General features: G+C 35.8%; 2 protein-coding genes across 3 annotated transcripts; both read right to left on the reverse strand.

Moving 5' to 3' along the window:
• Positions 1-1,261: 1,261 nt before the first annotated feature.
• atp5mc3b (ATP synthase membrane subunit c locus 3b) lies at positions 1,262-3,663 on the reverse strand. Its single transcript, XM_016266931.1, has 5 exons — positions 3,566-3,663; positions 3,267-3,354; positions 2,447-2,524; positions 1,983-2,173; positions 1,262-1,565 (listed from the first exon to the last, which is right to left on the reverse strand). Exons 2-5 carry the CDS (start codon positions 3,303-3,305, stop codon positions 1,451-1,453), a joined length of 423 nt encoding a protein of 140 aa, XP_016122417.1. The 5' UTR covers positions 3,306-3,354; positions 3,566-3,663; the 3' UTR covers positions 1,262-1,450.
• A 1,026-nt stretch (positions 3,664-4,689) lies between these two features.
• On the reverse strand, positions 4,690-12,969 carry lnpk (lunapark, ER junction formation factor). 2 transcript variants are annotated; one of them, XM_016266932.1, is made up of 14 exons: positions 12,903-12,969; positions 12,461-12,510; positions 12,314-12,355; positions 10,648-10,835; positions 10,041-10,099; positions 9,806-9,846; positions 9,596-9,679; positions 9,447-9,498; positions 9,150-9,362; positions 7,910-8,015; positions 7,697-7,767; positions 7,437-7,601; positions 7,123-7,209; positions 4,690-5,665 (listed from the first exon to the last, which is right to left on the reverse strand). In XM_016266932.1, exons 2-14 carry the CDS (start codon positions 12,485-12,487, stop codon positions 5,484-5,486), a joined length of 1,317 nt encoding a protein of 438 aa, XP_016122418.1. In that variant the 5' UTR covers positions 12,488-12,510; positions 12,903-12,969; the 3' UTR covers positions 4,690-5,483. The 2 variants fall into 2 exon arrangements, with proteins under 2 accessions (XP_016122418.1, XP_016122419.1); XM_016266933.1 differs by lacking the exon at positions 7,123-7,209.
• Positions 12,970-15,053: the final 2,084 nt, after the last annotated feature.

Raw genomic sequence — 15,053 nt, forward strand, 5'->3', positions numbered from 1 at the left:
GCCCAACACCCTCAAATTCAAGGACTTAATCAGTGTGTCTACAGATATGAACAAGTTAGATTTAAGACTTTTTAATACCACCTATATGAAATTTAAGAACAAACATCTGATGGAAATCACACATTTTACATATGTATAATGTAATATTTAATTTGTTAAATGTAAATTATATATATAGCTGTCAAACACGCTATTTATTATTACGATATACAGCAAACCTGTCATATCAGCAGACAATATCCTATACAAAATATCCCCACAAAAGCACTGCATGACCAAGATTTCTGGTGGTGTAAATAATTTATTCCGAAGGATATTTGTGTTGTTTAACATTTAATTATTGCAGGTTCGCGTCATTCTGAGTTGCATTATTTTTATTCATTTTGAGGAATACTGAATCTGTAAATTTTTTTTTTGTGAGTGAGATGAATTAATGCATATTCATATTTATTTTATAACTACAGTAACATCTTCTGATTTCTCTCAACATGGGGACAGGAGAGCTGTCAATCAATAAATTTGGAGAAAAAAAAAAAAGTAACTTGCGTTACTTATTTGAAAAAGTAACTCCGATATTCTCTTGTAAATTAAAAAATAATGCGTTACTTTACTAGTTACTTGAAAAAAGTAATGTGATTACGTAACTCGCGTTACTTGTAATGCGTTACCCCCAACACTGGTAACTAAAGGTAAATCAAGCAAGCTAACATGCATAGGCCACGAAGTGTTGGCGAAATAACACATTAGTGGACCGGAGGGAATAATATGGATTTTTTTTCCCAAGAAAACATCTTGTACAAAATAAATTCAAGCACTTTCAAGGACCTGTATCCATGTATGCTTATTTTCAGAAACTTTCCAGGGCCTTGACTTTTTTTCAGATTCACAAACTTTCAAGGATTTCAAGGACCCGTGGGAACCCGGTTTATATTTAGAAACCTAATTATCACACGCTGATTCTCACGCTGAAAGGGACAACTACCAAAAAAAATAAATAAATAAATAAATAAAGTTTAAAAACTAACACACTTAGATTACTGGTAAAATAAGTAGTGCAAGATCGGAGCCATTCTGTAATAGACTGCACTGTCCTTGGTAAATTACTGGTCCACCATATAAGTTTTTGGCTTTGACTAATAAACACAGAAATCAACAAAAGTGATCCCCTTTTAAGACATTCCTCAAATAGCTTGAAATCTGCAATTAACAACCCTCTTCATTGGCACCGATTTCCAAAAAAAAAAAAAAGCTAACTCAAACATTTTAAATAGTGAAATACATGTATTTATTCTGTATTTGGATACATTTTTACAATACATGTTTTACCTCATCAGCCTTCAACAAAACTTGGAAAATGTACAATTCTAATGACACCAACACAGAACTCTTTTAGTAGCCAGTGTAAAACTCGTGTCGTCACGGTGGTGGGAAGAGGCGGACGGAGCAGTATTTACATGGCAAACAGAATGAGGAAAGCCACCATCAAACAGAAGAGACCCATAGCCTCAGACAGGGCAAACCCCAAAATAGCATAGGAGAACAACTGCTGCTTCAGAGATGGGTTCCTGTGAGAGAGAAAGAGGTCACTCATTAACTTTGTAAGGAACATTGCTTTGTCATGGAAAAAAAGACATCAGCTAACAACAGTGTGATGCAAGACTGTGCTCAAGTTTAACTATATAAAGTCAATATCTTACATGATACTACACTTGAATTACTGCAATATTCACAAGCTCAAGTTCTTAAACTTAACTTTTAAATATATTTGAATATTTTAGAACTAGAACAAATTTTAAAAAACACCAAATCTGAGGACATCTATAGTTTACGTGGCACTACCCTACAGAAAGATCAGGAATTCATTCTTAGAAGCACTGCCATATCTAGAAACAGCCATTCTGTTGAACGTACAACAACTAATGGCAACAAGATGGTGATAATTTTCAGAGATCATATCAGTGGTGCATGTTGATCTCGTCTACCTGGCATATCCAATAATGAGGCTGCCGAACACCGTTCCGATTCCAGCTCCTGATCCTGCCACTCCCACAGTGGCGGCACCAGCACCGATGAACTTGGCGGCTGTGTCGATGTCACGGCTTACGGCGCTTGTCTGAAAACCCCGCACTGCAACCTGGGAAACGGCTGTCTGTGGCAGAAAAGCTGGGCTGGCCTTTAGAAAAAAAGAACATGATCAATAATGAATGAACTGCATCTACCATCACTTAAAAAGAAATCACTTTGTAGATTGTAACAAGCTTATAAGGCAAGTAAGTGCATATAACAGGAATTAATCTTAAGGTGATTTATGAACCGCTCCTTGCATAGGAAAAGGGCTTTACAGGGGAAATATCTGCTAAGAGGATATTAAACATCGATTTACAACTGCAAGCACATGCCACAAATCTTAAACATGGCATATGCATAATATACATAAAGCACTCACCTCTGCAGAGCTGACATCTGGCCTGGAGAGCACAGAGGCAGAGAGTGGTCTGTACAGCGCCCTTGAGCCAGAGCGGACCTGAGATGGAGATCAGAAATCCCATTAGCACCCAAGACATACAATAACTTTTAATATAAGTGCTGTACTTAAGACAGACACACACAAGGCCCAACTGTTGCCGTAACACTTGAATAACGTGGGAGGTACCTTGTGTCCAGATAATCTATTTAATATTTGCTACAATTAGAAATTATACTGGACATTTATCAAAATCACACTCTAAATGTCAACTGAACAAATAATTTCATTTATAATTAAATTCAGCCTGTGGCTAGTCCACTACAAAAGGACAGCAACAAAGCAGAACATACCACCCGCAGTCTTGAACCAACCATCACTACTATATTTTACCCTTTAGCTCGAGTGTAATACATTTAGAAGATCTCTGTTTTTGTTTGATACTCCAGCTGACTACAAAACATGATGTTTTGCTGTCAGATTTCTAGAATGACCTTGACTTCCCTGGAATTGCCGTTCAGATGATAGCATTAGCAACAAGCTGCCCATTGACTTCTTAACCACAATGACACACACACACACACACACACACACACACACACACACACACACACACACACACACACACACACACACACACACACACATTCTGCAGCAGCGTTTTTTTGCAAGATGTGATGCAAGCAACGTATATAAACGCACTGCATCAACATGGGGAAAAAAGTCAAGCGCACCAGGCCTCTTGCATTTTAAGGAAGCATAATTCTCTATCCTAACTGCAAAATTCACCACAAATACTCACCAGTGCGGGTGTGGACACGAACTTCGCACAGGCGTACATGTTTGATTGAGCTCGCTGAGTGTGGTGAGGAATAAACCCGCGTCTGTCTCTATGGAAAAAGCCGACAGTTTAAGGTCACTGCAATATCAGCGCCTCCAAAACGCTACCTGGTACTAAATAGCTCCTTTTGCAAGGGCTATATCATCTGTAGAATATGAAATGGATCAAATGGTTTGATTAAACATATATAAAGCGTAATGATGGCATAAGATTGTGACAATATAAATCCTCCGGTTCCCATTTAGCTCTCCTTCACTTACCCGGCTGCAGAGGTCGAACCGCTGAGGAGCTACTGCGCATGCCCGACCCTCTATTTAACGAAGCTCCCGGATGCTTGTATGACGCGCTTGAAGGTCATTCAGTGGTGCTTTATTTAAAACTGCGCTGAGGGCAAAGAAAACATTACAGTCATATTTATTTCTTTTACACATTCAACAGACAGTAAGGTTATATAATAGAAAACGTTTTTCTAGACAAGTGTTTAATCAAATAGGGTCAAATAGATTACTGAAGCTCATATACAACTTTTGTAAATGAAAGAGGCCTAAACAACAAATATCAAATACAATTTAGTACTTTAGTTCTGGTCATTGTCTTCATACTTATTAATAAGCTACCTGGGATATGCAATTATAAAAGCATATAAAACATTACTGGGGCCATGAAAGAATTTCTAGTTTTGTACAAATATTTCATAATATATGTTTTTGGGTTATATTACATTTGCTGGTTTGACATATTGAAAATATCTCAAAGGACACATCTAAGATAATTTTTTAGGTTCTGAGAAATAACATGCTTTATCCTATCAAAGAAGACGATTGTTGTAACTTAAGCCACTGCTGGTGTATCGGAGTTGGAACAACTGAAAATCCAGAGTTAAAAATTAACAAAATTTTCAAAATGAAAACTAAATGTTTTGAGTTACTTCAATTGCTATGGGCAACAAATGACAAAAAAGGTTATGTAATAAACTGAATATTGATCAGTAAACATAAGTATTTATCTATCGATTATGTATCATGCATTAAATATTTGCTTAGGTATGAGCATCAGAAACTTTCAATTAGCCTTTCTATATTGTGCTTCTTAATTCTTAAAGAATCATTTTGTTTCCTACCAGAGAAAAACTCACTTTTCATGATAATGTTGAAAGAATCATTCTTTAGAAGCATTTTATTGGATTTACACAATCCAGTCTGCAAATGCAACAGACATGTGCACAACAACTTGCAAGTACTGACAAACAAGAACAAGTGCATAATTCCAGTTCCAAAGCACACAGATTTTGTGTTGCTTATAGAGATAGGAGTCAATTCACAATGAACATGGAAATTAAATAACTAATGCAAAATGCAGAGGAACAATTGACTACAAAATCGACTAAATCCATGAATAAATACCAGTGTCACTTCTGGCACCAGTTGACTTGTAAAGCGTAAACATCAATGCAGAAAACGTCTTATGTATGAAAACCTATTATTTTGACAAATTTTGCAATTTTGTAAACTGTGCAGTAAGTCCCAGACATATTCCTAACCAGAAAGGCACAAGACAGTTGAATTATTATACACAAACAAGTAAACAAACTGTTGGCCAGAAAAACACAAGCAATTAAAACAATTCAAAACAAAAGAATAAATATTTAAGAATCAAAATAGTGCATTTGGCAAAAAAAACGCACCGCTCCCCTACAAGGACTATGCTTTTGTCAGTGTATTTTTGTTCAGCTTGCAGTTTCAAATAATTCTGTAAACACAAAGACAGCTAAACTCTGCTAAATGTATCCTGCTACATGTTCTATCCTTATATACTATGCAACTGAATGCTAACACTGTAAAATTATACTATTCTGACTTTAGCAATTGCAGTTTGTTTGTGAAATCCCCTCATAAACAAACCATGCACATATATGGTACTGGGTGACATCACCACTATGGGGTGCACCACACCATTAGTATTACAAACTGTAGTGTAATGTGATATGATACTTAGCCACCTATATGTAAACACTGTGGTGCATATATAAATAAATTAGCAGATAAAACTCTTAACAGCCTCCAGAATTACTAAGATGTACATGCTTTAGAGTGAATTCAAAACCAAACAGCCCAAAAACCAAAAGCTGCAGTGAACGGCATTGATCAAAAACATGTTTAAACTGCATTCAAACACAGTTTAGTTTGATTCCTCCTCTTTCTGCTGTTGCCCCTGAGCTCCAGCCTCTTCCTGTTGGACATCCTCTGAGGGGGACGGGCTCCGCTGAGACTGTGCCTCTTCTTCCTCTGATTCACGTGCCGCAGGTGGATCTTCAGCGGTGGGGTCCTGAGGCTCCACAGTGGTAGTTCGTTCTATGTCATCTGTAAAAATGAAATAATGAAGCATATAAAAGTTTACTGCTAAAAGCCATGGCAATGTTGCGCGTGTGTGAAATTGTGTATGTATTAGGCATGTTATTGCATTAAAAATTAAGAATATAATTTGTGGTATTCTTCATTCAGTTTGATAATACATGTTTAAAAGAAGCACAACATACATTATCAAGACTGTGAAAAAGGCAATTAATAATTAAAGGGAAAAAATTGAAGACAATGAGCCATGCACCTAAGGGTTTGGAAACAAGATCAGTCCAGATTTTTTAAGGAGAGGTATTCAACATTTTAGACATTCAGTATCTAACCAAGCATCTGACCATCTTGCTAAAACTAATAGTAATTAGCTGCTCCAGTCCACATTTTGCAAAAAGCATCTTTTTGCTTGCAATTTCTATTTCTATAAAGAGCAAAAAAATAAGCTCAATGACAAAAATGCAGGATATTTCCCTTAAGACAGATATTAAACAGACAATACATTTCAAATCACATATTAGAATTTTTTTCCCCTATATTCGAATAAGATTTACAGCCATTAACAAACACACACCTTCCTGCTTAGTAATGGTGACAGTCATTATTGTGTTGTGTGATTTTGTGTAGAGTGGTCTATGAATAGGAAATTATTGTGATCATGATTATGTTACCCACAGGAACTGAAAGGAGGAAAGAATACTTTAGCACCATAAGCTCAATGACAAAAATGCAGGATATTTCCCTTAAGACAGATATTAAACAGACAATACATTTCAAATCACATATTAGAATTTTTTTTTCCTATATTCGAATAAGATTTACAGCCATTAACAAACACACACCTTCCTGCTTAGTAATGGTGACAGTCATTATTGTGTTGTGTGATTTTGTGTAGAGTGGTCTATGAATAGGAAATTATTGTGATCATGATTATGTTACCCACAGGAACTGAAAGGAGGAAAGAATACTTTAGCACCAAAGCATCATGCAGTGCATACACTAATGTTCAAAAGTTTGGGGTCAGTACAATTTTTGGAATAAATTAAGAATTTTATTCAGCAAGAGCACATTAAATCGAGGAAATGTGACAGTAAAGACATTGATAATGCTACAAAACTTATTTCAAATAAAATAAATTTAGTTTTCTATTGATCAAAGGATCCTGAAAAAAAAGTGTATAACAGTTTCCACAAAAAATATTAAGCAGCACAAGTTTCAACACTGATAATGAAAAGAAATGTTTCTCATGCACCTAAAGCCTATAACTAAAATTGAAGTAAAAAATATTTTAAAGTATATTAAAATAGAAACATTATTTTAAATTGTAAATTGCATTTTTGATCAAATAAATGCAGCCTTGGTGAGCATAAAACCCTTTCAAAAACAAACAAATAAAATCACACTGACCCCAAACTTTTGAATAGTAGTGTATGTTTAAGTAAAGTGTGTCTGTGTGTGGGTTCTGGGACCTGAGGGAAATTTCTTGAAACTATGAACTTTACTCCAAGGGGTGCCAGAGTGAGAAACACGAGCGGAGCGAGCCGAGACAATACGGTCTAAAAAACACACAAATAAAATAAAATACAACATTCATTAATACAAATAATAAATGTGAATGATTTCTTCAAAACTGCATGTCTTGACTTTCAAAGTTGTTTGCTCTCCTCTTGGAGGCTTTCCAGCTGCAGTTTTAAGCCTGATTCACACATGGCATGACAAGATGACAAAATGATTTTATGAGGTCTTGATAATGAGGTCACTAGCTGTCAGCAGCAGGAAATACCTTCAGGGGCGTCACTGTCCTCTGGTGTCTCTGTGGCGGCAGAAGACTGTGTTTCAGGAGATTCAGAGCGAAGTCTGCGCTCAAAACTGAATTCTGGGAGTCTGGGTGCCTGGGGGCGTGTCTTTCTCGCCGGGTTCATGAAGTAGCAATAAGCACATCGGAACGCTGTAACATAAAATATCACACATGAGTATTAAAATAAAATCCTCAGGGAAGGAAGTATCTTCACAGTTCCATACTGTGTTCTGACAGGTTCTTACCTACATACTCAAATTCCTCTTTCAAAGCCATACCATTGTGGGAAAAACACTGCTGGCAAATCAATGCATATCTGAAAGTATAAAAATAAATGGGAGGAGTGCAAGAGACAAATGACTATCACATGTACGGACATGATTCTAGCCAGTGCAGTGTTCAATGTGTTTCTCTTAACTTGTACATCAAGCTGTTTGTATGTTATACCAGTGTAATACCTGTTCTGAGGTCCATCTCCCACCAAATACTCAATGACTCTGTCTACAGCACTGCGCTCTCGTGGAAGGATGGGTCGAGCAAGAGGTGGACCAGGAGGACGCATACCTAAATGATCAAAAGCATAATCAACACTTCATCACAGCACAAACCAAAGAAAAAAACACGCTAGGACTTCACAATAATGCAAATAACATCAAATACGGCAAAGCAGTAAGAAGCCTATAAAGTTCAGCTTATGTTTAAGCCCCAGAAAATGTTGATTTAGTGAGGAATGCATCAATCCTTGAGTGAGAAGCAAGTAAGGAATTATTCAACTCTGCGAATGCCTTGATTCACACTATCCAGGAATAGTTCACCTAAAAATGAAAGTTCTAATTCAACCTCATGTCATTCCAAACCTGTATGACTTTCTTTCTTCTGTGGAACATAAAAAAAGACATTTTGAGAAATGTCTCAGTGTTGTTTTGTCCATACAATGCAAGGTCACCAACATTATTTACAATATCTTTCGTGTTCTGCAGAAGAATGATCATCGTACAGGTCTGGAATGACATGAGTGAGTACATGATGACAGAATTATTTTAAGCGAACTATCGCTTTTGAAAGGACACCTTCATAATGCACATAAAATTGGACATTTTGGCATACTTTTATATGTGAAATTGTATTAAAATAGTGTACCTAAAACTAGGGATGCACAATACTAAATGTTAGTCGATACAAAAAAATTTATTTCATTTCTAATATATATTTACTCAAAGTTTATCTTTAAAAGCACTAATAACACTAATAATAACATTGTTAAACGTACTCTTTAGCATACCTAGAAATAAATATAAAAAAAAATTTCTTACTGTATAGTTCTAATTTTGGAATGCACAAATTGACTTATAGTATTTAAAATTAATGTTTTAATAAAAAAATTTGTTTAGACAAAATAGCATTGTATTTTAGTCTGCCATTTATAATTTATTGTCAAAATATAATAATAATTATCAGTGCATTACAGCCAAAAATCACTCTAACACACAGCCATTTATACTGTATGATCGAAGACACAAATGTTCAATAAACAGGTGCATATATTAAATAATAAACAAGTATGATATCATCCTTAAATATAAAATTCAAGTGATTTACAGTCACATTATATTATCAGAATTTCACAGAGTTACAGCTATCTGCTTTTCATTTACTTATCCATGCAAGGATTTATATACAAGTATGAGTGTGCTGAACCTGATCCAGGTCCAGGTGAATAAGGATTCATGCTTCTTCTCATCATTTGTAGTGGTGTTTCTGCCTGGCTCGCTCCTGTTGGGCTAGCTACAGACCCAGCTAGCCCTTTCTCTGGAGGCCCTCCTGGGGCACCGCGAAGGGGTGTGCCTCCTGGGGACATGGGACTGGGTACTGGACCAGGAGTAGCCATTGCAACATGCCGCTGCCGAAGATCTGGATATAATGAGAATACAGCATGCATGATGCATAAGGAAAACACACATAAACACATAATCAAAAATAAAAACATATACAAACCTTGTCCTGGTCTAGGGGTCATATGTGGTCTGACTGGAGTGGCTTCTGCTTCCTGTAAAGATAAACCATGTATTCAACTAGTTCACTAGCTCCAAAAATAAATCTCTACATCCATGTAAAGCTTTAATAATACATATGACTGTACTTACTGCTTTCTTTTTAGATTCTGGATCGAATCTCTCCAATATGAGTTTAGCATTTTTGTAGGTCTCCGTTTCCATCACCTCCTCAAGCTGACAAAAACATAATTCATTTGTTTCATTGTACATTGTGCACTTTTATTCATCGGACATATTAGTAGCCACAAACGAGCTTAATTCTTTAGACATCAGTTCTAATGTCTCTGAAATCACACTTACTATTTTCTGTTTCTGTACTTTTAAATCATCTAATTTTTCATCTGAAACAAAATAAACCATAAATTAGTCAATCTATAAAGATACTCACTCAAAAGACCAGTGAGTCCATCAATCAAATCCCAATTAGATCCCTGTCAAGATCTTTGGTGTATTCAACATAATTATGAAAAATAAGATGAAGAAAATGAAGAAAACCTTGAAGAATGAAGAAAAACAACATAACATATATGCTTACTGTTTCTCGCTGTACGTTTGGAGAAAAGGAAGATAAGCAGTTTTCGTACTAGCAACACTCTATGAAGAGAGAGAATATAAAATTAAGCAAGAAAACACATTAACAAACTAATAATGCAACACAATAAGCCAAGCAGGCTTTAAAAAGGAGTATAACACATTGCAATACATATATACAGTGGGTACGGAAAGTATTCAGACCCCCTTAAATTTTTCACTCTTTGTTATATTGCAGCCATTTGCTAAAATCATTTAAGTTATTTTTTTTTCCTCATTAATGTACACACAGGACCCCATATTGACAGAAAAACACAGAATTGTTGACATTTTTGCAGATTTATTAAAAAAGAGAAACTGAAATATCACATGGTCCTAAGTATTCAGACCCTTTGCTCAGTATTTAGTAGAAGCACCCTTTTGATCTAATACAGCCGTGAGTCTTTTTGGGAAAGATGCAACAAGTTTTTCACACCTGGATTTGGGGATCCTCTGCCATTCCTCCTTGCAGATCCTCTCCAGTTCTTATAATATGTAATACAGATGTAATAACATCAACTGTATTACAATACATGAATACATTTTATCCATGAATAAAACATAGGACTCACAGTGCAGGAAAGGCCAGCAGAGGCAAGGCAGTGATGAGCCGAGCGCTCCACTGCTCAGGAAAGTACAGGTAATACACAAACAGGCATGTGAGCAGGTACAGAACAGATGAGTAGAAGAGAAGTCGGCCCACCCACAACTTCAGCAAACGCTGGTTCTTTGCACGAAAGTCCTCAAGGTCCTTTATGTCCTGTGGATTCATGTCGCAATATTGTAAGATCATTACCAATGTTATTACATTAAATGTTGTAAAAATGCTTTGTAAGGTAACCTAAAAATGATCTACATTTGATAACATTTAATTTAACCCTGTAAAGTCTACTGTATCACATTTGGTTCATACATTTCTAGGATCTCTCAAACTGAAAAACTTGTACACTATCAACTACATGCCTTCTGTCTGATTGATTCATACTTTAATAACTTAGTTTAATTCTAAAAATGTCTACCTTGTGGTACTCATGTCTTTTTGCTGTGAAATCTTTAATGAGTAAAATAAATGTCAAAATAACTTTTTTGTTATTAATCATTAATCAAAAATCATTTTAAATTATGTCGTTTCATGCTGAAACAGGTTTATGGTGAACATTTATCTCAACCATTAATCAAAAATCATTTGAAAGTATGTAATTTCATGCTGAAACAAGGCTTATGATGAATATTTATCTCAACCATCATTGTATTGGATTGCATTATGTTTTCAACTACATAGCTTTGATCAAAAAGCTAAGTATTTATCTAAACTAAGTATTTATCATCTATCATAATTTTTAGAGTAATAACTAATAATCTATATGCATTGCAAGTCTTTAATACTGTTACAGAAAAAAATCACATTGATTTACATTATAAGCTAAATTTATTTTTCCTTTTTGACCATATAAATAACAACATCTGCACCTAATTGCATATTTTTTGATCAATGTGGGCCTTAGAATAAAACTGATGTTTTTTGTGAGCTACATATTCTCACTATATCATACTATGTGGCCATAAAATCCTGATTTATCAAACATAATACAAAACATAAAACACATATGCAAATAAACACATATGTTAACTGGCTTTATTCAAAAATCTAAATGATTAATTAACATGACTGAATCTAACTACATTAGATTACACTAACAAAAGTCATTTTTAAGGTCAGGTCGGATAGCAATAACTCCTCAAAATAAATTAGAATGTTTGTTTATATGGTGGGCATGAATAACAGATTTGTCACCATGTGTCACGTTACAGCATTTCATTAAAACCTACGCCCAACATAAATCTGAGCAACTTTGGCCCTGCTAATGCAGAACATGAATACTGAATGCCAGATATAAGCTCTGTTAGTTACATTTGAATGTACAGTAGAAATTTAACTTAAAGCCCTCTGGAATTGCATAGTGCATTCCTACAGCTCACTCTAAACCAATGCAACTCTATAACCACTACTGGACAGTTAAGGTCAACCGCAGCAGCCAAGCAAACAGATGGTCCTGTCAATACAGTCTCCAGATAGACGGAGGCTTTAGGAGGCGAGCCAGGAATGAGTAAAGCAAGGAAATGCAGCCAGTACAAGGGTTCAGATGATGACATACAGCTCTGTGATGTGTGATAAGGTCACAATGGCTGAAAGCAGTCTGTGGGTTTGAAAAGGCAGGACAATAGTGGAGAACATACCTTATCCAGTACCTCTAGAAGTTCCACAGTGGAAGGTTTAGTCTGTTGGAACATAACAATTACATTATTGTTTATAGAATGGGTTTGATAAAGAAGTGCAAGAACTGGATAGAGGGTACTAAATAGCAAAAGGAGAAAAATACTCACCTTCCACCGTGAAATTATGGCTCCCATTGTCAGTAACCCGAAATCCACACCTTAAAACAGAAACCAAAGCATTTTAATTACCCTCGCAATGTATCCACACCCTCTAATGCATCTGTCTGGAAGAAATTGCTCGTACATAATATTAAGAAACACGTACATATATTGAGACAGATAAGTCAATATATATTGAATGTAAGTATATTCAACTGAGAGATAAGACAACAGTGCAACTGTAAATGTTGCAGAGGATAACGTTATTACTGCAACAGGGACAGGCAGAGAACACCTGCCCTGCCTTCTCGCCAGCCCTAAAACTGTCCTGGATCCAATTCGCTTAATGTAAAGCCGTAAGCAGTGTGATGTAAACATATGTTCATTAGGTTAATATTAGGTGGAGCATATTATAAGATTAAAATTTGCATGAGTTCACTCGTTAACTTGCCTTTCTACAGATAGGTCGGAGGCTGAGCGTGTGACGGTGACGTAATCAGAGGTTTTCGGAAGTTAATTTGAACCTTCAAAATAAAAGCCCCGTAGCGTACACTTAAAAGCCTTGAACCAAATGTATCTAATCTAATAATTATTCAATTTAATTCTGCATCAAAACTGCACTGACTGCATGGATTAATCCATGGATATTTTTTTTTAACTTTAATGTAATTATATAAAAGTATATCCCTCATTTGTTCGATAATTATCAGAAATTACACTACGAAAAAAAAATCAAACAATTGAAAGAAGAAAAGCAATAAAATAAAATAATAAAAAGCAATAAAATAAAGAAACGGTGGTATCCTACATGGAAATATGAAATATGTAAATGTAAAAACGGAAGCAGAATGTTTTAGCTGTGAAAACTGTTTTTGTATCAATACATCATATCAGAGTCATTTTCAGCTCTGGAGTTTCATGCCTTAGAGCGGTCCACTTTAGTTCACGACTGACTATAGCTATTACAATAATGTAATTAAAACTTCAGTACATAAGTCTGCAATAGCGCACTGTTCTCTACAGTCTTGTAATTCATTATATTTTTCTACAGCTTTGTTTTTTTTTATTATTATTTTACTGGCCGTTTCAGCGCCGCATTTGCGCCGCAATAGATTTTTTAATCTATTGTTTTTGCTCGCATATCTCCAACAAACTATTTGTAGGCCTACTGTACCATAATGTCTGCCTGCAGTTCAAAAGTTCTTAGAAATAATCACATTTGTTTTGCTTAACCTATAATCTAAAAATAATTTTAATGTCATAGAATAAAAAAGTCATCGGCCTGAGCAAATTGTACCATTATAAAATCGTGACTGCACAAGTAGTGTAGTAATTTAGGAGGTGAAAATACTGTGAAATTACATACATACAAATGGCAAGAAATTTGAAAGCATAACAACTGAACGTCTATGAAACGTCTATAAATGGATTGAACTAAAATGGCTATTATTGCAACCATATAGCCTATGAACGAAAGAAAATGCATATTCTTCAATTAAAGAAAACTTGTGGGCTGAGTGTGGGCTGCTTCTGGTGCTTGGATTTTCACTTCAATTAAATGAGGTCCAAGTGAATGCGCTAGAAGTAAAACCATTTTAAATGTATTTTCCTCTCTATTTAACTATTGAACAGCCTTAACTTACAATAGTGAAAGACGTCTCTCCTCAGGTAGATTAAATGTTTTCCTGCCTTGCTAAATGTTGGGCTCATGATCAATAAATTGCATTCGCCCAAATTGATTTGCCAAAATCAAATCGCGGACGTAAGCTCGAGTCCTGCTGGCTGTGAAACAGGAGCAGCCGGCAGAGGATTCCGCTTGGTCTTAAAGCCTTCAGCAAACGGATACGTTCACAAATAAAACTATATTTTGCGCAAAAATAATGATTAATTGTCAATTGAGAATTTGTTATGGTCTGGTGGTCATACGGCGTATGCCTGCGATGCGAATACGGAACAAACTGTGTTATAACTTTCATACGTGACGCTTCGTTGATGCCTTAAACACGGGCATCCATCTTTCAACCCCATAGCAGTGGCATGACAGTACCGGCCCTCACGGCCAAAAAACAGACCGGCCCACCGGGAATTTTCCCGATGCTCCCGATTAGCCAGCCCGGGCCTGCATCATGTAACCAGTGTAAAACGTACCCTGCACATATTTTAGATCGCTAATATTGAATCGCTAAACAGGGGGGGAAAATGTGAATTACGGGGTGGTTTGGGAGGGGCCTGATATAGCTTGATCCCAAAACATCAAAATAAGACGTTAGAGGAAGTAATGTAATCTTAGTCTAGACGTAATATGAAGCTTTACCTGAAATATGAAGATAAATTTCTAGCTCTGAGTGATTTTAAATCGTAGCCTAGTTTTGGCAGCCCAAAACACCATATTAGCATTACCCGAGCTGCTGAATAAAATACGCTATAAACGATGCTCATTCAGGGACCTGCATTTATTGAATTGACGGAGCAAAATGCAGATACACAGTGTCCCTAAGATGCATATACACAGTTCTGTTGAATGAAAGAATTTGCCAGGACCAGGAATGTAGTAGGCCTAGTTATTTTTTTTCCTCTAGTAGCAAAAAAAAAAAAAAAAAAT

Source organism: Sinocyclocheilus grahami, unplaced genomic scaffold (genome assembly GCF_001515645.1).
Source record: "Sinocyclocheilus grahami isolate Dianchi unplaced genomic scaffold, SAMN03320097.WGS_v1.1 scaffold34.1, whole genome shotgun sequence".
NCBI lineage: Eukaryota > Metazoa > Chordata > Actinopteri > Cypriniformes > Cyprinidae > Sinocyclocheilus > Sinocyclocheilus grahami.

Coding starts and splice junctions, on each gene's coding strand:
- atp5mc3b (XM_016266931.1), bottom strand. CDS start 3,305: ATGTACGCCTGTGCGAAGTTCGTGTCCACACCCGCACTG. Junction 2,174..2,446: donor CAGATGTCAGCTCTGCAGAG/GTGAGTGCTTTA, acceptor TTTTTTCTAAAG/GCCAGCCCAGCTTTTCTGCC. Junction 1,566..1,982: donor CTCATTATTGGATATGCCAG/GTAGACGAGATC, acceptor TCTCTCTCACAG/GAACCCATCTCTGAAGCAGC.
- lnpk (XM_016266932.1), bottom strand. CDS start 12,487: ATGGGAGCCATAATTTCACGGTGGAAG. Junction 9,847..10,040: donor CAAACGTACAGCGAGAAACA/GTAAGCATATAT, acceptor ATTTTGTTTCAG/ATGAAAAATTAGATGATTTA. Junction 9,680..9,805: donor AAGTACAGAAACAGAAAATA/GTAAGTGTGATT, acceptor TGTTTTTGTCAG/CTTGAGGAGGTGATGGAAAC.